Genomic DNA, 22,514 nt, shown 5'->3' with positions numbered 1-22,514 from the left:
GATGGTTCAGTCACGAAAAAATAAGGTCGGCTGGCGAAGAGGACTTCGGATTTGCTACCCTGTCAACTAGAGATTTAGAGAAAAGCAGAGCGCATAACTTATTCTCATCTCACACAAGTTCAATTTTAACCTTTTTTCTATCAAAGTAAATCCATATCGGTAATCCAAATAAAATAAGTTGAGGGCCTACTAATCCAGGTAATTTGTGAAGAAATTTCTAGGACTATTTGGAAGTCTATGAGGGGACATTAGTCAGAAAATAGGTAGCTAAGTTATAGTCTGAATGAAAGAAGGTGAGAATTTATCCTCAAGTCAACCAATATCGAAATTGGCAGTTCCTGTAAAATTGAGACTTTTTACTTGCAAGTCATGATTTAATGACTTAATGATTTAATGTGACAATTCTGCATCGGTTAACGCTAGCAGTGTTGTCACATTTACTATATTATACATTCACATCTAGGCTGTATCTATTGAATATTAATTTTGCATCAATATGCTTGTATTGCTTGTCAATGTGCTTGTATTAGTTGTATTGTTTAATTTTCCTGTTTTATGCATTTGTTAAGGTGCCAGTGATGATGGTCTAAACTGCGCTGTCATGCTGGAGACTCTCAGAGTACTTTCGCAACAAAAAGAAGAACTGCAACACAATATCATTTTCCTGTTCAACGGTGCTGAGGAGACTCCCTTGCAGGTGAATAGCATTTTTTCTATAAATAAATTTATACAGTTTTGTATTATCAGTAATAGTTATAACACTCTTATGAATTAAATATTATAAGCACATATATCATCATATTAATTAATGCATCATTATACATTTTTACATATTTGTGTTCTAGTCTTTCTGAAAGTAAATATATTGCTGTATAAAATTCCAAGTCTCACTTCAAGATAATCAGTTGAAAGAGCTGTTGTACAAATAAATGAGCCTTTTGCAATGCGATTTTACAAATAGTTATTATAAAACTGAAAAAGGAATGTTGAATAACTATTTTACAAATAGTTATCATAAAAATAAAAAAGAAATGTTAGATTCTGCAGTAGCAGGAAACATAGCATATTAGTAATATTAGATTAAGAAGAGCTATGTCATAGGCCACAGTAGAATTTAACTGAATACAACACAATTCAAGTCATCTCTAATAATATCAACATGAATACTTCAATAATACTCTTCAACACGGATCTACTCAACATAATCCATCTCAATACATCATATTATGAAACACAACATTACGTAATATAGCATACCTAATTCAAATTGAATTAGCCATAATACACAGTATAACACATCACATCTAAATGAAAGTCGCCAAAAACAACTCTACACATACCAAAATATACAAGTGAATTTAACACAAACTAAATTCACAAAATACAATACTATCCAACAAAACAACATGACTAAGTTTGAGCTTATTTGATTTTAGTTTAGTCTAGTTGTGTCGCATTCTGTTTTGTATTTGATCGAAGTTGATTGCATCGCAATGAGTAGAGTCTAGTATGAGTAGAGTACAAATGATGACAATGCGAATAAAGAATTTAAATTTGAATAAGTTGTGCTTTGTTGTGGTGTCCTATCTTAGAATTAAGCTAGTTAACTCTTAGACTAAATAACAAGATTTTAGTACCAACAACAAGACACTTCTCATCACATTATCGTATTGTATTTGTGTTGGTAGGCATCGCATGGATTCATCGCCCACCATCCTTGGGCGAAAGAGGTGAAAGCATTCGTCAATTTGGAAAGCTGTGGCGCGGGTGGCCACGAGTTTCTCTTCCAAACAGGTCCGGGCCATTCGTGGCTGGTCGAGGTTAGTAAAAAAAAAAAATTGAATCTAAAATTTCAAGTAGAGTGAAAAAACTAGAATAAAATTTTATGGTGCATAATATATCACACTTTTCATCCAGCTTTTCTTTTACTCTGACACCAGACCTGAGCCAGCCATGTTACTCGATATTATTGTTACAAGTTTTCTGTTAGATTCTGTTTATTTAGAAAATATATTGTAGAACCTACGGATGAATTAAAATACACATTCAAGCTTGATGAAGTATGTCTGCTAAGAGTGTTATCAGGCTCTTTCACATCCAACAATTTCTCACAGGAGAGCAAAAAGAGTGAAGAGCCTATGGTTTAATTAGAAGAAAACTCCGATAAACAAAATTATGGATTGAAATTGTTTTGATAATGATTCAATTTGTAGAGCTTTGAAAACATTTAAAATGTACCAATAAAAAATTCTAGTTATAGATTTGAAAGAATTTGAAAGATTCCTAACCTAGGGAAAAGTGTCTCATATATTTCATCAATAATATTAACTCATGATAATAGAATGAATAACTTATTAGGAATATCGATTTTCTAATAAGATGCATTAGGGTAGAACCAACAATATACAAATGATGGAGACTGATTTTAAAATTTCCCAAGCGCTAATGTATTGGAATCGTAATATAAATACATGTATTTGATTCATACTTTTTCGTGAATTTTCAGTTATATGCGGATGCAGCTGAACATCCGAGTGGTACTGTTCTGGGTGAAGATATCTTTCAGAGTGGACTGGTTCCATCAGACACTGACTTTCGGGTTTTCAGAGATTACGGCAAGATACCTGGTGAGTGCAGAATATTTTTACAAATCAAAATGCATTACCATTTTTGAGAAACTTTCAAATATAAGCCTGTTGAATGAAACTTGAGAATCAACGATAAAAAGTTTTAGGCATGGCATAATTATTATCATCTCATTTAATTCAGTGAATTTTTAATATTGTGACTAGTGGAAAGCAATTCATTATTTATTGAAGCTAGTGCCTCCATACTGTTTAATCTACTAATTGAAGTAAAATGAAAGTTGTACTTTTAGTGACCCCTTACAGTTAGCTATCAATATTTTCTTATCCATGATTATAAAATAAAAAAAAAAAAAACATTGGGAATGAGAAGAAATTAACTCCTCACCTTGCTTACTTATGATTTTATATAATTTGTCATACTTATTTATAATTCCTTCATTTAAAATACACCGTGATTCATAACGAATACCACAACTTTGAAATTTATAACTCTGCAAAGAATAAAAGGAGAGTGGAGCACTATCTGTCATCGATTCGAGGAAGCTCTAAAGCTTTTTTTATTTCCTTATTTGTTCGCTAGCAGTGCGGTAAACAATGTGTTTGTTGTAGTTGTAGATGCCCAAATGGCGACCGCTCAGTAGAGAGCATTTTGTGTTATCGAGTACGGCAGAAGTGAATCGACGACAGTTGTTCAGCGCGCATTTCGAACTAAATATGGTGCTCAACCACCTGACAGGTGGTGTATCAAACGTTGGTATAAACAGTTCACAGAGAATGGGTGTTTGTGTAAAGGGAAAAGTTCCAGACGGCCGCGCACGAGTGATGCAAATGTAGCACGAATTCAGGAAGCATTTGTTCGAAGTCCAACTAAATCTACCCGCCGAGCTAGCAGAGAGCTCCAACCTCCTCAACCGACCATTTGGAGAGTCCTACGGAAGAGGTTGGTAATGAAACCTTATCGTCTTCAATTGGTTCAAGCTGACAAGGTTAAAAGAATCGAGTTCTGTGAGTTTGTCCCTGGTGAAATGGAAACAGATGACTTGTTCTTTTCAAAATTAGTGTTCAGTGATGAAGCAACATGTCACACAAATGGGAAAGTCAATCGCCACAATGTCCGTATATGGGGCACTGAGAATCCAAGGCAAACAATTGAGCATGAACGAGATTCACCTAAGATGAACGTTTTCTGCGCCATTTCAGCCAATAAAGTTTCTTCTTCGAAGGTGCAATTGTCAATGGATTAACCTATCTAGAGATATTGGAGACTCGGCTGTTCCCTCAACTCGAAGAAGAAGCACGTGAATTCATATTCCAGCAGGATGGAGCACCACCCCATTGGCACTCATCTGTCTGTGCCTATTTGAATGAAAACTATCCGAGGCAATGGATCGGCCGCCAAGCAGTTCGAGACAGAGCACTCTATCACTGGCCTCCAAGAAGCCTTGACCTCACCCCCTGCGATTTTTTTCTATGGGGGTACGTTAAAGATAAGGTGTATCGACCGCCTCTACCAGCTAACATTGAGGAGGTCAAACAGAAATACCAGCAGTTATACAAACTGTTACGCCCGATATGCTACTGAGGGTGTCGAACGAGTTCGAGTATCGTATTGATATCACTCGAGTGTCTGGAGGGGGTCATATTGAACATTTTGTGAACTTGTTTTCTAGTTGGGAAAAACTTATTTTAATACTCTTCATTTTGATTTACAACCCAAGTTTTTATTATGTTTCCTTGATTAAATACCGATTTTCCTTGATTAAATACCGATTTTCCTTGATTAAATACAGATTTTCAAAGTTGTGGTATTCTTTTTGAATCACGGTGTATTCCAAATAATGACTGTAACCATAGCCACCTCTAATACAAGGCCCCGGCCTACGATATTGCAACATCGCAGTGTAGGCCTAAAATCTAATACATTATTGGTGGAAAAGATTTAAAAAAATACAAGCTGATATTTTTCACCAATCATGTATTAGATTATAGGCCTACACTGCGACGTTGCAATATCGTAGGCCAGGGCCTTTTATTAGAGGTGGCTATGCTGTAACCTTTTACAACTCAACGATTTCACTTGAAAAAAGACTTACTATACACACTAATCATTTTGAATTTGTGTGCTGATAAAATCTTGAAAACACAGTTATTCTCATCTGTAAGACCTGATAACTAGAAATTTATGTCTATGTACACGAGCGAGGATTTGAAATTCGGATTTTTGAATTCTCGCTTTTTTTTATCGATACTCAATTATAAAATTATAGATACTTATTTTTATTTTATTATTCTTTCTTTCTTATTAGTATATTTTCTTATGTAGGATATTTTCCATCGAACAGTGAACTAAATGTGTTCTGCCTGTACAGGTCTGGACTTTGCACACTGCGACAACGGTTTCGTTTACCACACACGCTATGATGACATCGACCAGATCCAAGATGGCGTCTACCAGCACACAGGCGATAACCTGCTTGCGTTGATCAGGAAGTTCTCGAACAGTGAGAAGCTGACAGAGGCCGAGCAATACAAGGAAGGGCGGGCGGTCTACTTTGATGTGCTTGGTCTGCACATGGTCGTCTACTCGGAGACGGTCGGCATCATTGTGAACCTGGCTGTTGTCATGGTGTCACTGTGTTCCGTGCTGCAGAGTACCTTCACTTACACATCAGGTGAATTCTCATGCTGAGGAGGATGTTCCAAAGCTATTTTTTAACTCGTAAATCATTCTTAGCTTAATCTCATGCTAAACAAAATAAATAAATAAATGAATGAATGAATGAATGGATGAATGAATGAATAAATAAATAAGTAGATAAATAAATAAATAAAGATCACAGTCTATAAATCAGGTGATTTCTCATGCTAAGGAGGATGTTCCAAAACACCGGGAAGTGATTTTAAACTCATAAATCATACTTAGGCTCAACTCACAATCTCACAATCACGCGACCCAAGTCGAGAAGAGACTGCGACTCTAGTCTCCTCTTGACGCAGCATGTATTTTCAAATGATCACACTCTAGTCTCCGCGATCTCGCGACTGTTAGACTGAGTCGAGAGGCTCGACTCGACATGTTGTTCGAGCATCGACTTGAGTTGCGTAGTACCGTGCATTTTTTATGAAAGTGAGGTTATGTTTCATGAAAGTTATGTTTTATCATTTCAGATAAGACAATAATAAGAATTAGATAAGACAATATTCATAATAATCTATTTATTTATATATTGATACATAGGTTACAATACGTCATACATAGACGATACATTATCATTATTATTATTATTGATACATAGGTTATATCTCGAATACGTATTCTCTGAGTGTTAATCTTTGGTGAAAACAGAAATTTTAAACTTAACCTCACTTTGGACTATTTATGTGCCAAAATCAAGGAATTGAAGAAGTTTTGGGCAATTGCCTGTTTCTCTTTCCAAATATCGTGTTTGTGACTGTTATAATAAATAAATAAATAAATATCATTCTCAACTATGAATTATTGGGAAAGGAACAACAGGCTTAAAGCCCAAGACCGCTCCTTTCCCAAATTTAGATAGAAATAGTCCAAAAATAGGTTATGTTTACACTTCACGATTTTTGTCCAATTTTGAGTCCAAAATATTTATAAACTTTGAATTTAGAATTTAGGAAAGTTGAAAACCATTATTATATAATTTGTTACATGCTAATTAGTGACGAATTAGATCTCATATTTTTAATAAAGTATGGTTAGAAAATAGAGTAGCATGGAGCTGAAGTAGTGACAATGAGCGAAAAAGTTGAAAAAGTTCGAGAGACTGGAGTATCCTCGACTGGAGTCGTACGATTCGAGTCGAGTTAGTGTGAGTTCAGCCTTAGTATAATTTCATGCCAAGTTTCTAAGTATCTCAAGCTAAAGAGCATAGGCTCTTTAAAAAGTCACCCATCCAACGTGAGTAGCAGTTGTGATGAAGGGTTGTCATTACTTTGAATTTTGAAGGGTTACCAAACAGTTATAAGTTAGAGGCCTAACACTTAAACCTTGAAAATTTCACTTCGAATAAACTGATTCAATTACTTTTTGTGTAGTTGAGAAGTTGATATTGTAGTAATTATTCATATTGAATGAAAAAGGCTAAGAAATTGTCAAAAACCAAAGATTTATTGATACTTGAAAGATTTATTGAAAGACCGGTTTCGGTTATTACACCATTGTCAATCTCTGATAAACTCAGAGATTTATCAGAGGTTTATCAGAGATTGACAATGGTGTAATAACCGAAACCGGTCTTTCTAAGTATCAATAAATCTGTGGTTTTTGACAATTTCTTAGTCTTTTTCATTCAAAATGATTCAATTACAATATTAAAACTGATTTAAGATTTTAGAATTTCAATAAACTGATTCAATTTCAAGAGTCAATTCATATTAATTTTTGCATTTTGTCAAATGTTGTGTTTATGCTTTTTGTGTAGCTCGTTTTCTACAGTTTGTAGATTATTATCATTTCAATTACATTCACTGACCTCTTGTGAAAAGGGGTGCATGAACTTTTTAAGTTCGTAAGTCGGAAATGAAATGAATTCATCTTCCATTTAAACTTCTATCTAAAGGTCAAATTTCCAAGCGACGACTGTACGACTCTAGCCGCGCGACGACTGTTAGTAGTCTTCTACTGTATGTTATTGAAGGGCAATTCATATCGACTTGAGAGGCTGTAGCATGTAATAGCAGTTGATAATAGCAGAGTGGCTACTCTGGTTACTGGACCTTTAAAGCTGGATTCGCACACAACAGTGACAGAGCATAATGAAAATATAATTGCCATGAGTCCTAATTGAACTATTCACACTCAGCCTGGCCAAGTGAGTATGAATAACATACCATAGAGAAAAGATTTTGTTCATGTTCCAAATTTCAAGTCTTTTTTGCTATCTCAAGCCAAAAACTGTCGACTACTATATATTATTACTGTTTTGGCCGTTTGAGAGTGTAAGAACAGGACAGTATGAGAACCTACCAGCGTCACATAGCTTCAAAATAGATTCTAGGTCCATCGACTTGAATTAACAGTGAAATTCAAAACATAAAAGCCCTACACCATGGGATTTCTTCATATGCTATCTTTTCTCTTTGATAATACCATTATAACTTATAGGAATTATATTTTCTCTGTTCATTGTCGTGTGCGAATCCAGCTCAAGGCTCGTAATACTCCAGAATCCAGCTTAATGCTCTCTGAACTCCTCCACAGAATAAGGCATTTGCACAGCAACTAATCCTCTAATTCCACTCTGAAATGTTCACCTGACAATTGCTATATGTGAGGTGACAATAAATTTTACAAATAATACCTGATTTTCTGCTAATTAGAAATGTAACTTTTTCAACTTCAATTTTATTTGTTCTTTGCACAAATTCATGCATACAATCACATAATATATTTGCAAGAATAAAATGATCAATTATACAAAATAACTTGAAGCTCACGAGACTAATGTCATAATGACTTTGTACAGGCATGTCACGCAAACAAGTGGTGATGCAGCTGATGACTAGTGTTGCCAACCCACTATTGGGCATAGTGACAGCGGTGTGCTTCGCCCTGGCCACGGCTGTGCTGTTGGACGCCCTGTGTGCCACCAATGGCTGGTACTCGCGGCAGGCTCTCATTGTGCCGCTCTACATGGCTCCCACGCTGCTTGCCCTCTGTCTGCCGCCGCTGCTGCTCAACAAGTTCAAGTCTGTCAGTTTCCGCACTACTTACCGCACTAGATACATAACCTAGCTACATTTCGCTGTCCTATAAATTAGAATTAGAACCGTTTTGAGCGTAAGCCTTTGGTACTTATCTGGAAGTTGTTTTATGTTGAATGATTTATTGAATAGATTTATGTTAAAATATCTTCCTTCACCCAACTGCTATCCAAGTTCATACTTTACCGTTTTTGGAACTACGAAATTGTTCTTTTTCGTCTACCGATCAGTTATTCCCACGCTACTAAAACGAAATCCATAAATACAACATGTGTTGTTTCATAGCACATCTATAGTGGCATATGTAGTAGCCACTTGAGATGTATTACTACTACACCTGCTCTAGTACATGGGTTTCCCATAATTGAGTAAATTAATTTTCTTTCCTTAAAAATGGCCTCACCTCAATGTATCAAAAACCAAATGATAAAAATATGTCATAATTTTTCGATTTTGTTTTTGCTTCAATACCTGCATAGAAAATAGGATAAGTGAACGAATACAACATTTTTTAACCATTTCTTCAATATTAGCTCTGTAAATAACATTGGTACACCACACCGGGGCCCGGCCGTATGTCTATCACAATTAACCGCTAATAAATGACGAAATAGCATTGTCGCTCACTCCACTTTACTGGCTTTGTTAGATGACGTCATTTGATCACAGTTGAATCAAATAGACGTACCATACGTGCAACAGTGAACTAATAAATCATTTACCAGGTATCATGAGATTAATTTTAAATTATCAGAATCCTTATAAATGACATGAATGCTTACCATTCACCAAATGATGATAATTTAAAGAAAATCTCAATAATATAGAAATGGTGTGAATACTTACTTTTACTTTTTCGTGTCCGGACTTCAAATTTTTCCAGCCCAATACCGGGCAAGGTCGGCAGCTAAATCATTTCCCTCCCAGAGGTCGTCAAATGTGCAGTGGGTTGGCAGTAGGGGGCATTGTAAAAGGTGTCGCATAGTCTGTGTATCTCCGCAGTCGCAAAAAATCTCCTCCGGTTGCTTGTATCCCCATTTAACCAGGTTTTCCTTCACCGGAGCCATGCCAGTTCTTATACGATTAAGGGTTCTCCATGTTACCAGTTCAGATCCAAACCTGTTGCCACATTTTCGTCTGGAGGGTACCATTCTGGTGGTTCTGGTTTAGTACACTTCAAGAAACTACGTCTAGACTTTAGTCGAAAGCTGGGCGGTTCTTCGGTCCCATATAACATGTGTCTATCGTCGAAAGTCTGCTTAAATCTTTCCAGATACTCATGGGTGGCTCTCCGGATGTTAGGGGCGACTACTCCTGCTGCTTTGTAGAGTTGGGTGATGGGAGTCGGCTTCATGCATCCAGTCATGATACGGCAGGTTTCGTTAAGTGCCACGTCTATCTTTTTGGAGTGTGTGGATCGACACCACACCGGGCATGCATATTCTCCAACTGAGAAACTGAGTGCTTTTCCAGATGTCAAGAGAACCCTTGGGCTTGCTCCCCACTTGCTGTTACGCAGTTTTTTGATTATGTTGTTTCTCGCGTTGACTTTTGAAGCAGTGTTTTGGCAGTGTGTTTTATATGTTAGTGATCTGTCGAGGGTGACGCCTAGGTATTTGGGTGAGTCTGTATGTTCTAATTGTTGGCCTTCCCATTGAACATTCAGTTCTCTTCTGGCCTCCTTTGATCGTATGTGGAAGGCACACAGTTGTGTTTTTAATGGATTTGGCTTTAAACTGTTTTGTCTGTAGTATACTGACATGGCAGATAGTATTGCAGTTAGTTTTCCTTCCACTGCTTCAAAAGTCCGACTTTGAACTGCGATGGCCAAGTCGTCAGCATAAAGGAAGTGACGTGCATCAGGAGCTATAGGCTGGTCGTTGGTATATATGTTAAAAAGAAGAGGTGAGAGCACGCTTCCTTGGGCCAGTCCATTAATCTGATTTCTCCATCTGCTTTTGTTCCCATTGAGACTCACATAGAAACGCCTGTTTTGAAGGAGAGACTGAATTGTTCTGACTAGGTGGAAGTCTTGAGTTAGGTTGTATAGTTTTGTCATAAGTAGGTTGTGGTTGACTGTATCATACGCAGCTGTAAGATCTATAAGGGCTACTCCTGTAACAGTACCTTCCTCATATCCAGTCTCAATGTGTTCAGTCAGGTTCAGTATTTGGCTGGTACAGCATTTCCCAGGGCGAAATCCTGCTTGTTGGGGGATCAGCTTTTCCTCAATAAAAGGCCCTATTCGTTGGAATATGATACGCTCATATATTTTATATAGATGACACAAGAGAGATATGGGTCTATAGCTAGTGGCAAGGTCTGGTGATTTTCCTGGCTTCAATAAGGCGATCACTTTTGACTTTCTCCAGATTTTCGGCAAGGCAAAGGTGTTTATGCATGTGTTGAAGAGTTCCAGTAGCCATGTTCTGGTTTTCATTCCAAAGTGATTAATTTGGTCTGTACAGATGTCATCTATGCCTGGGGCTTTTCCATTTTTCATTGTTTTTAGAGCGGAATCCAGTTCTTCCATCATGATGGGTTGTTCAAGTAATTTGTTTTCCGACTCTTCTTTGCGTATTATTTTCCTACGGGTTAGTTTTCCTTTGGTTTTTCCATTTAAGAGTAATTGGTGGGCAATCATGTTTGAGGTAACTCTTCCAGGCAGGTTTATTACACAAGGGTCTCCACTTAGTTTTTTGATGAGATTCCAGGCTATTTTGCTACTATGCGTCATGTCTAGACGTTCTAGTGTTTCAATCCATTTATTCTGTCGGGCCATACTTGTCAAGTGGGTCACTCTTTCACCTAGTTCTATTGTTTCCTCGCCAAAAGGGTCTTCAGAGTACAGTCTCTGGTATTCATCCAGCAGTTCTTTAGCTTCAGGAGACATTCCTGGAATGTATTGTTGTCGGCATCCTCTGGGTATGTTTTTACACGAGATCTTCCTTAGAATCTTAACAAACTGATCGTAGTTTTCTGGGATGGCTGGAAGGTCAGCGACAGCATTATCTAACTCGTGGCTAAACTTGTCCCAATTAGCTTTTTAAAATTAAATCTTCTCCTGAAGGGTATAGTGGGAGTTTTCAAGGCTGAGTATACCTTTATACCGATTGGGCGGTGTTGACTTTTTGGTATATGGTCATATACTGTTTTGACGCATTCGCCAGAAATTCTGGAAGACACCCAGCACAAGTCTGGGTTATATCCACGCCTCCACGCTCGACTGTAGAATGAGCAGGGTAGTTTATGATCGTGGATTATTGTTAGGTTATTTCTTTCTGCCCATTCTTCCGTTTTGTGTCCGTTGTCATCGGTGGTTCTGTAACCCCAGGATGTTGAGTGGCTGTTAAAGTCTCCCACAATGAACTGTACTGTTTGCAAATAAAATTTCTTTTTAAAAACTGAGTTTTAATGAACGTGAACGTGTTTGGCGCCCGAACAGGGACCCTGAAGAGTTTTTCGTGAAAATTGTGCTGTTCATTTAACCGCCAGTTTATATTGATCAATTATCAATCACAAGTGATCGCGGAAAATTCGAAAGTCGGGGTCGCAACTGATATGAACCATCATCGAGACCGTCAAGTGGAAGAGTGACTCATCAACACCAACAACCAACAACCACCATCCTGGGGAAGAAAGGCAAGAAGGATAGCAGACCAGACCATAAACTTCTTATCGACTACCGGCCAAGGTTAAGATCGTACCTGGCTCTGGCTGCAGCTGTATCCAACTCCACAGTTCAAGGTAACACGTCTTCTACATCTACAATCAGTGACAGTGAAGATAACAGTGAAAGCACAATGGATAACCCCCTTATTTCAAGACCAATTGCGAAACATCACCTACACATAATACCTGAATATACAGGAAACCCAATAGAACTACTTAGCTTTCTTGAAGTTGTCGAAAAATTGAAAAATGACTACTGTAATAATCGTATCGCGGAAGCAGCAGACAATCATTGGATTCTCCTTCACTATTGTAAAAACAAATTACATGGACCTGCTAAAGATTTAATCCTCAACAGTACAGTAGATGACCTCTCAAATTTGATTGATGTTTTGAAAAACAACTTTGCTGATAATAGGACAGTAGAACAATTAACTATGGAACTGCTTGCTATGAAATCACACCAAAAAGAACACCCTATTCAATTCATAAATAGACTGCAACAAAAAAGAACCGTGATTATCTCAAGACACAAACTCGATGGACTAACTGGTCCAATTCTTGAAACTATCTCATCTCAGTTGGATAAACAAATTGTAATGATTTTAGTCGAAGGAATCAACCACCAGCTTGGAGCTCACCTACAAACGCTAGGAATCAAAGACCTGAGTGATGCAAGACAGGCTATTATCAATAAGAGTAGTGCTTATTTGAAACATTTAGGATTTACTACTGATGTAGCACAAATGAATCAAACTTTCAGTAAATCTGAAGGAAAACAAAACTCGTCAAATTCCAATCAAAATTCGCATCCGAAAAATTTCCATCAGTTTCAAAACCAAAACAATTCAAATCAAAGAAACTTTTCTCAATCTCAAAATCGTAATTTCAATTTCAATCAGAGAAATTTTTCTCAACCTCAAAATCATTTCAATCAGAGAAATTTCTCTCAGCCTCAAAATAATTTCAACAGAGGACAATCCTTTCAAAGTAGATTTCGTAATGGACAAAGTTTCCAAAATCACAACTTCAATCGTAATCCAAATGCAAACTTCAATAATAACAACCAAAATTTGAATCAAAAATCAAACGATGTGAGCATGAGAACAGTTTCCAACTTTCAAAAGTTTCCAGTTCACAATATTGAATCTTCTGAAAATGAGTTTTCCGAATTTGAAAGCATGAATGCTAGAATGAGTTCTATGGAAAATGCTGTAAGTGACCTTTGCGAGAAAATGAATCATTTTTTAGAAGTAGGCTCGAACAACAATCCAAAAACGTAGTATTAGATTTGAATACGATCTCTCTTGATTTGCCTCATATTCATTACAATGATTCACGAATTTTGATCGATACAGGTAGTAAATATAATTTCATTAAACCTCAAATGGTTTCTCCTCAGACAAAAATAATTGATTGTGATTATAAAATTCGTACACCCGCTGGTGAATCTAATGGAAAAGGTTGTGTAAATATTAATGTTAAGAATATGCTTGGTGTTGATAAAGATGAAAAATTTTATGTGTATGATTTTAGCGATAATTATGATGTTCTTATTGGAAAGCAAACATTGCAAGGGTTGAAAGCAAAAATTGATTTGGAGACCAATTGTCTCATAACGAAAGATTGCACGATACCACTGTTAGGAATGAATCATATTGAAATCAACAAAGGTTGGAATGAATTGAAAATTAAAACTAATGTTTGCACTCCATCAGATAAGCTATGTGTTGTTAGTATTAAGGAATTGCAGTTGTATAATATTGTAACTGATATTGATAGGAATGGTTTTATTGAGATTGAATATTTTTCTGATTGTGACAAAACGTTGAGTATCGAAACAGTTTCTGTAGAAGAATGTGAATTGTACATGGGTGAGATGATCGATAATCCCCTCTCCATTGACGAAATCACTTCTTTATTGAGAACTGAGCATATGAACTCAGAAGAGAAAGAATGCATTATTAGTACTCTTATGAAATATCCCGAAATAATAAAATTCGAAGGTGATATATTAACTGCTACTAACTTGCTCAAGCATAAAATAGTGACTACAGACGAAGAACCTGTTTATTCAAAAAACTACCGCTATCCTATCTCATTTAGGCAGGATATTAGTAATGAAATAAACAAGTTACTCGAACAAAAGATAATAAGACCGTCTAATTCTCCGTACAACTCTCCCTTATGGGTTGTGCCGAAGAAACCTGATGCTTCAGGAAAACGCAAAGTTCGTCTTGTAGTAGATTATCGGAAATTGAACAACAAAACTAAAGATGATAGATTTCCTCTCCCGAATATTGAAGACTTGTTCTCAAAAATCGGTCGAGCAACGTACTTTTCGGCTATTGACCTTGTTTCAGGATTCCATCAAATTGAAATGGAACCCGAATCAATACCAAAAACAGCTTTTAGTACTGAAAATGGTCATTATGAGTTTCTCAGAATGCCATTTGGGTTGAAAAATGGTCCACCTCAATTTCAAAGGACAATGAACTTGATATTTTGTGATTTACCAAATGTTCTTGTATATCTTGATGATATTATTATTTTTAGTGATAGCTTACAAGAGCACATGAAACACCTGAACGTTGTATTCAAACGATTGAAAACTCATCAACTAAAAATACAATTGGACAAGACCGAATTCTTTAAGAAAGAACTTCTATTTCTAGGTCACATAGTTTCGGAAAAAGGCATTCAGCCTAATCCTGAAAAAGTAAAAGCAATAAAAGATTTTCCCGTTCCACAAACTACTAAACAAATAAAACAATTTTTAGGTTTGGCAGGATACTACAGAAAAATGATAAAAGGATTCGCTAAAATAGCTCAACCTTTAACTAACGCATTGAGAAAAACATCCACTATAAACCCAAAAGATCCTAAATTCATTGAAGCTGTCAATTTTCTGAAAGAAGCAATTACTAACGCACCAATATTGCAGTTACCTAAATTGAATGATCCATATTTTTGACAACAGACGCATCCAATGTAAGCTTAGGGGCGGTCCTTAGTCAAATGACTGACAATAAAGATCTCCCAATTTCATTCGCTTCTAGAACACTCAATCCCGCTGAACAAAATCTTTCTACTATTGAAAAAGAAATGTTGGCAATAACTTGGGCAGTGAAACATTTCAGGCCATATTTGTATGGAAGAAAATTCACCCTAAGAACAGATCACAAGCCACTCCAATGGCTTCATTCTCTAAAAGAACCAAATGCTAAATTAATGAGATGGAAATTGTTAATGGAAGAGTATGATTACACCGTAGAATTCATAAAAGGTCGCTCAAATTGTGTTGCTGATTGTCTCTCACGGCCTTTCAATGTAAATATGATGGAAAGTAGTGATGAATTTACAGGTTTTGACGATTCAGAATTATTCCCAGGCTTTCCCGCGGAAAATAATGCGAACAATGCCAACGACAATGTCAATAACAATGATGAGTACGATGACATTGATATCAATGATCTGCTAAGATTCCATAACAATGAAGCTCCTCCGTCGGTAAATGAAAGTATATTGAATGATCTTGATGAACAATTAGGTAACAATTCGATAGTTAATGCAAATATTGATAATATTAATGAAAATTATGTGGAAACTGGCAACGAAAACCTTGTAAATAATACTAATAATGATAATGACAATGACTCACTAATGACACAACATTCTCAAGAAAGTTCAGATGATAGAATAGGTATAATGGACGAAAATAGTATCATAAACACTGAAGCAAACCAAATAGTTATTTCACGAGGTAAAGGAAAACCCCAATTCAAAAAGATCTTTAATAAAAACAGAATAATTTTCAAATACAGAGACGCACGTGACATTGGAAACAACGTAGAAGAAATACGAGAGTATTTGAAACCTGATACTGTGTACGGTATAGTATTTTCAAATAAAAGTCCATTGTTTGAAGCTCTAAAAACAGAAATTCTAAGTTCAATGACTAATGAAATTGTCAAAATAGTTCCCAACATAAAATTCCGAATCTACAAAAGAATAAACGCCGACATAACTGATGTAGATGAACAAACAATGATAATAGCTCGATGTCATGAAGACAAAAACTTCCACAGAGGATGTAGATGAACAAACAATGATAATAGCTCGATGTCATGAAGACAAAAACTTCCACAGAGGAATTAACGAGAATTATAAACAAATACGTAAAAACTACTATTGGCCCGCAATGCACAAAGACGTAACCGAATTTGTAAATAAATGTGAAATCTGTTTGAAAACCAAGTATGAAAGAAACCCAATTAAAACTAAATTCAAAGTAACTCCCACACCTACTAAACCTTTCGAAAAACTTCAGATTGACACTTTCACGTATAATAATATTAAAATCCTCACAATTGTCGATTCGTTTTCTAAAAGACTTTCCGCCTACACATTGAAATCAGCTAACAGTATCGAAATAATAAAAAATCTAAACAACTATCTTTCAGTTTCCCAATTCCAAAATGCATTCAATCCGATAACGGATTAGAATTCAACAATGCACTATACAAACAATTCACTGAAATAAATGGTATTGAAACTTACTTCACCACACCTTATCATCCCCAATCTCAAGGACTAATAGAAAGAACACACTCCACAATTATTGAAATTCTACAAGGACTCGAAATTAAATTCCCAAAATATAGTGTTGAACAAAAACTTCGATTAGCTTTGCGAACCTATAACAATTCGATAAAAGATCAATTCAACTTAAGCCCAAATGAACTAACTTTCGGAATTCAGAATTATTTACCAAATAATCAAGATCAGGATAATCCCGCAGTAATCACTGAAGAACTTGCTAATCAATACTTCAAAGAAATACAAGCGTTGAATGATGCCGTTTACAAGAAAATAATCGAGGAAAAAGAAAAACGAACAGAAAAATGTAACAAAAATAGAGAGGAACCACCTGAAATACCAGATAGGATATTCATCAAAACCCGAAATTTCACAAAAATGTTCCAAGGTATAGCACAGCTACTAAGGAAGGTGATAGGTTTAAATTGAAAAGAAATTTAATCAAAATCCACCCTAACAGAATGAAAAGGCCTCGTAAAAAAGTAAAAGATAATCTAATTGTTGCAGATGAAGGCAATGACCATCCTTCTGTTGTTCCTGATCCCAGCAACGTTGACGTACAGACTGACAGACTTGACAAAGACAGCAGGAATAATTCCGATTAAAATAGGACAATCTATGCTCATTAACGACACATACAAAGTTATCCATTTTACTAACGTGACTGACCTTAAAATACAATCTTTGAAATTACAGACTCATATTAATAATCTGCAAGTCGCTTACATATCCTCTGACATTATTGAATCTTTGAAGAAAATTTCACTCAACCAATATTTTAAATTAGAAATGATTTCTGAAAATAAAAATAAAAAGGTAAAACGTGGACTAATGAACGGATTAGGAAACGCCATATCATGGTTGACAGGACTTATGACTGCTGACGACAAAGAACACCTCGACAAAGTTATTGATAAAATAGAAAATAATGAATTACATCTTGTTAAAAATGAAGAACATAATTTTGAAATGAACCATGAGTTAATTAAGAAATTTAATTTCGATGTTGAGCATATTAATTCAAATAATAAAGCATTAGAAAATATTACTAACGAAACTGCCAATATTGTCGAAAATATGCAAGCTGTTGACTTAATTACTTTGACTATACAATTGTTGGATGATGAAATAAATGATGTTGTTAACTCGTTGATGTATTGCAAAGAAGGGAAACTTCATCCATCAATTTTGAGCTTTGATGATTTTCGTAGATTAATTAATTATAAGAATTATTCATTAGCTAGTAGAGATTCCAGTATTTTATGGGAAATTAGTAATAGCACTTGTATTTTATCGAAATCTGTTATAACTTACATTATCCATTTACCGAAATTAAACGATTCATTTGAAAAATATGACCTTCTGTCCTATCCTGTTGAAATGGAATCAAATGTTTACACCATGAAATTAAAAGAAAAATCGATATCTGTGTCTCAAAACAAAAAGCTATTAATGATAGACCATTTATGAATTATTTCGAAAATTGTAATTGTATTTTAGGATATAAGTTTGATCAAATTAATATCAATAATTGCACTATAAATACTCCCTCATCTTTCCTTATCAATCTGGATATCAATGATAAAATGACAGATGTAAAATTACCGTTTACTTCAGTTACCACATATGCACAAAAATTAAGTCATGTACCAAATAAAATTCATACTAAACTTATCGATTTGAAAGATGTTAGTAAACTTGATGATATTGAACCTAGAGATTTTGATTTTATAAATTTTGAAGATTCTTTCGTCCTTAAGACACGCCACATTGTAATTTTTGTTTTAAGTACATTTATACTTCTTGTAATTTTGATAATCGTTTATTACAAATTTAAGAAGCCAACCAGTGTACTAAATTACCGAATTGATACACAAGTACCAATATCATCAACCCCTACCATAAGCTATATTGTACCACCTAGAAATTAGATCTAAGTTAGTAAACTTTAATTTGTAACTTCATTTTAATTTTTGTAATTTTTGAGTGTCCCAAATTTATTTTTCGGGACGAAAAAAACTTAAGGAGGGAGGAATTATGTAAACTTAAACAATTGATGTGGACAATTGTGCTGTTCTTGGCCATCCTGACCGGGTTTCGGTCGGCCTATCTCATCATGCTCGCTGTCGTCTTCACGGCGTCGGCCAACTGTCTACTGGCCCTCTTCAATTGCCAGCACTCAGGTTGGTCCATCTCATTAATTATATTTATCTCCTCTTTTCTATCAATTAATAAGCTACACCTTTCCTTATTCATAACCCACTCAAATCTTAAATATCCCGTTTGTAACCGCCCCCTAAATACCCCATAATGTCCCCTGAATCTGTACCCTTTTTCTCTCCATCCGGCTGCACCGCGTAATCTGTGGTCTCTGCTGCTACAATTGACTCTCCTTGCGTATTCTGTGGTCACGACCGTTTGATTTCAAACTGTACCCACTCACTGCTCGGTTGAGGAAGGAAACTCAGTTTCCGAAAATTTCCGTTTCTAATGTAAGTTTCTAAGTGTTTTCAATCTATTTATGTCTTGTGTCTCCTGTTTTAATTTATATATATATATATATATATATATATAATATTACCTTATTACATATTATTTTAACCATTTTTCAAACAGTGTTATCAATTTAATTAAAATGTTAGTTATTCTTTTCTCGCATTTTATCATCATTTTGTTTCCCATAGTTACATATTTTAGTGTAGGCCAGCACTAGCTTACAGCAACTATTCCACCCTTTCAAGAAATTGCTTCAGACTCGAACCTCGTAGGACGTAATTTAAAAAAAATCCAATTCATATAAGGAAATTCCGAGTCTCCAAATTTCTAATAAGTGCCATGAAACGTTCTTACCAGTATATCCAGTGCAGGCTGGCTAGCATTCGAAAGGCAATCTGCATTGCCCTAATTTAACCCATTCCTGTAGGGTACTCTCAAGTCATTGGTGTACAATGATCGCCTCTAGACTCTTGAGGTTGAAAACCAACATTCGTCACCCTTTTGTTGTTAACATACCCATTTATATGCTGCAGAGAGCTCACAATCACTTTCAAAATTGACTAGATCATATATTAGAAATATGAACGCTATCTGCCTGATACCATTTTTAAAGCTACATAAACATTAATTCTATTGTAATATATTTTACCTATATATGCTGCTTTCAATTTTAATCGTACGTATCTTATATTCATTGAGTAACTTGATAAGCATGCTTTTTTGCCACATTCTGTATCATAAAATAATGTTTATTCTTCATCAATATATTAAAATAAATTCAATTATAAAATTATATAAATATCAATTACATAATTAATATTGAAAATTCAAATGCACAATTTTGAATTGAACCGTGTTAAGCATATTGAATTATTTTATTTATAATTTTTTTTTCTCATAATAAGAATACTTGAATTTGTTCTATTAAGATAATGTTGGTTTCAGTGCGCAAATGGCTGACAGTGTATCTGTGCAGCAGCATGGTGCCGGGAGTCTACTTTGTGTACATCTATGTGATGGCGATGACTCTGTTTGTGCCCATATCGGGGCGGTCAGGTCCCAATGTCAATCCCGATCTTATAATTGGTGTCATTGCTTCGCTACTCTGCTGCCTGATATTTGGATATCTGGTGAGTGATAATAATTATTATTGGTAGTTCATTCTTATATATCACCGTAATCAATCGGCCATGGGTCGAAGATTTTGCAATTCAATATAATTCCGATTAACATAAATGAAACTTATTTTGTCCTATTGCAACGAATTGCAAGATTATACGTGTACCGAGGTCGCGAGGTCATTTGAATGTCTAGTCCACAGAGCGGTCACATTGGACTATTGATCACTTCAATTCTGTTCCATTATTAATAGTTATAATAATAAAATTTGAACAAGCGTTCCGAGTGAGTTCTTGAGATTTTGGCGTTATTGTGATAGACGATAACTATTGAAAGTTTTGATCAATCGGCTTTAAATTTTGAACTCATATTTTTGGTAAAATTCTACAGATTAAGTTCATTGACCGATAAACAACCCTCAATCTTTTTGAGAATAACAGGATATAATTGAAAATGTAATTTAAAAATTTGGTAAGAATAAATTTCAAATTACATTTGTTTGTAATCAGATGTCAGAATCTTTCATAGAAGTGAATCAAATGTGTATGATAGTATAAAGAATATAATACATATAACTGTGTAATGGGGTTTTCAGACACAAAAATCTGTTAAGATTCTAATTCAATCGTTTCTAAAATTTACAGACTTAGTTTTCAAATTGAATGAACGATCATAATATTTATATTTCATCATGATTTGAATAGTCAACTAAAATGAACCAAGCAGTGTCTTTGATAAATCTCCAGTAGAAATTGAGCTTACAGCTTTCTAAAATTTAATACCGTATCACAGCGAGAATGATGACACAATATCGCTATGGTGGCTCAATTATTTACTTTGTACTGTATAAGATTATTGCTTGAGTAAAATTTCAAATTTCTAAGAGGTTTTGTTTCACTTTCAGAGCCCTCTGATTCTGTTGGTGTGGAAACCATGGAGACTAATTCTGGGAATTTTCGCAGTCTATTTTGTGGCCGTACTGGCAGTTATTGCAACACCTCTAGGTTTCCCCTTCAGTCAACAATTTCCCGAACGAATTCTCATGTTTGTAAGTTGGTTCTTCAATTTTATCAATCTAAAGTAGATTGTTCAAATATGAATGGTTATTTCATAATGTAAGGGGTACTTTTCAATGAGCTCTGTCCAGTCGATCAGTAAAAAGGATATCATTGATCCTCATGTGAGTGTTCACAAAATTGACAGAACGATCAATAGAAAGAAATAAGCAGAGCGGTTTTTTAATTTGAGTTTCAAATACAGTGCATTATTCATGAATAAATATATATAATTGGTAAATAAAATATATTTGAGATGAAATCATTGATTATTATTGATAATAATAGTAAAAATTAATTGATATGAGATCAAATATGCCGGGATAACTTGAACCGCAGCCATCTGCTGTAGAAGGCGGTAGAAAAAGAAACTTGGCAACCAAACTTGAATCAAATCATCAACTCTACATATCCTCTAGACTTTCTATTTTAAATTAGGGTTTGAAGCAGTTTTTGGTCTGAATTGAATGAATTGTCTAATTGAATAAGTGAATAAATATAGTGAATGCAGTCCTGCTATTTCAATTCACTTTGAAAGGAAGATGTTTTCCAACTTGTCATTGTGAATGACTTTCATTTGTGACATTACTGCTTCAATACTTTAGTCTATACTAGATAGAGAAAAATCATTAATTTTTTGCTTTTTTCTCATTTTTATAATTAGGCCTACATAAATATCAGTTTGCTGGTAAAATGAATTTTAGTATTTGTGAAACACCGCCGCCTTAGAGTGACTAACTAATTTTTCATAATATTTATATATTTATATATCAAACAATTTTCATTTACTATATGGATGGATAATTAACGTTTGAGACTCCCGATCACTTATTGTATTTTTTGTTTTGTATTATCCTTAACTCTGAATAAGATTAACTAATATCTTTTGATGCTTACTTATTATAGAGTATCAAGTTTATTTTATTTTAAATTTAATTTAGTTTTATGATTTGAAGTTTTTGAGTTTTCCATTTTTTCCAATTTCCATTAACCCTATACCACCCCATTAATCATCCTTAGTTCATCTAATACCCCATACTCCATTTTAATTCCCAAACTCCCAGTTACATGAAAAAATTTGTTTTCCTTAGTTTATTGTTAAAGTTAGCATTCATTCTATTTATGTATTTTATTATTTGTAGGCACCTGCTGTAAAATCTTTTAGGTTTAGCGGGACCAATTTTGTAATGCTTTTTACTGAATAAAATGATTGATTGATTGAAAGTGACTATAGTGAGTAACTATCACT

The 22,514-nt window shown here is 34.9% G+C and overlaps 1 protein-coding gene across 1 annotated transcript in view; it reads left to right on the top strand.

Annotated features, from left to right (window-relative positions):
- LOC111064240 (endoplasmic reticulum metallopeptidase 1) overlaps positions 1–22,514 on the top strand; it is a 40,756-nt gene that overhangs the window by 6,834 nt on the left and 11,408 nt on the right. The window contains exons 5-14 of the mRNA XM_039420043.1: positions 570–697; positions 1,689–1,820; positions 2,507–2,627; positions 4,958–5,260; positions 8,087–8,354; positions 14,553–14,671; positions 15,361–15,506; positions 18,550–18,778; positions 20,037–20,221; positions 21,115–21,258. Of these exons, the coding sequence (XP_039275977.1) occupies positions 570–697; positions 1,689–1,820; positions 2,507–2,627; positions 4,958–5,260; positions 8,087–8,354; positions 14,553–14,671; positions 15,361–15,506; positions 18,550–18,778; positions 20,037–20,221; positions 21,115–21,258 (1,775 nt within the window). The remainder of the gene's footprint in view (positions 1–569; positions 698–1,688; positions 1,821–2,506; positions 2,628–4,957; positions 5,261–8,086; positions 8,355–14,552; positions 14,672–15,360; positions 15,507–18,549; positions 18,779–20,036; positions 20,222–21,114; positions 21,259–22,514) is intronic.

The sequence above is a fragment of the Nilaparvata lugens genome, chromosome 2 (assembly GCF_014356525.2).
Source record: "Nilaparvata lugens isolate BPH chromosome 2, ASM1435652v1, whole genome shotgun sequence".
Lineage (NCBI taxonomy): Eukaryota > Metazoa > Arthropoda > Insecta > Hemiptera > Delphacidae > Nilaparvata > Nilaparvata lugens.
This window is presented reverse-complemented; position numbering and strand designations above follow the sequence as displayed.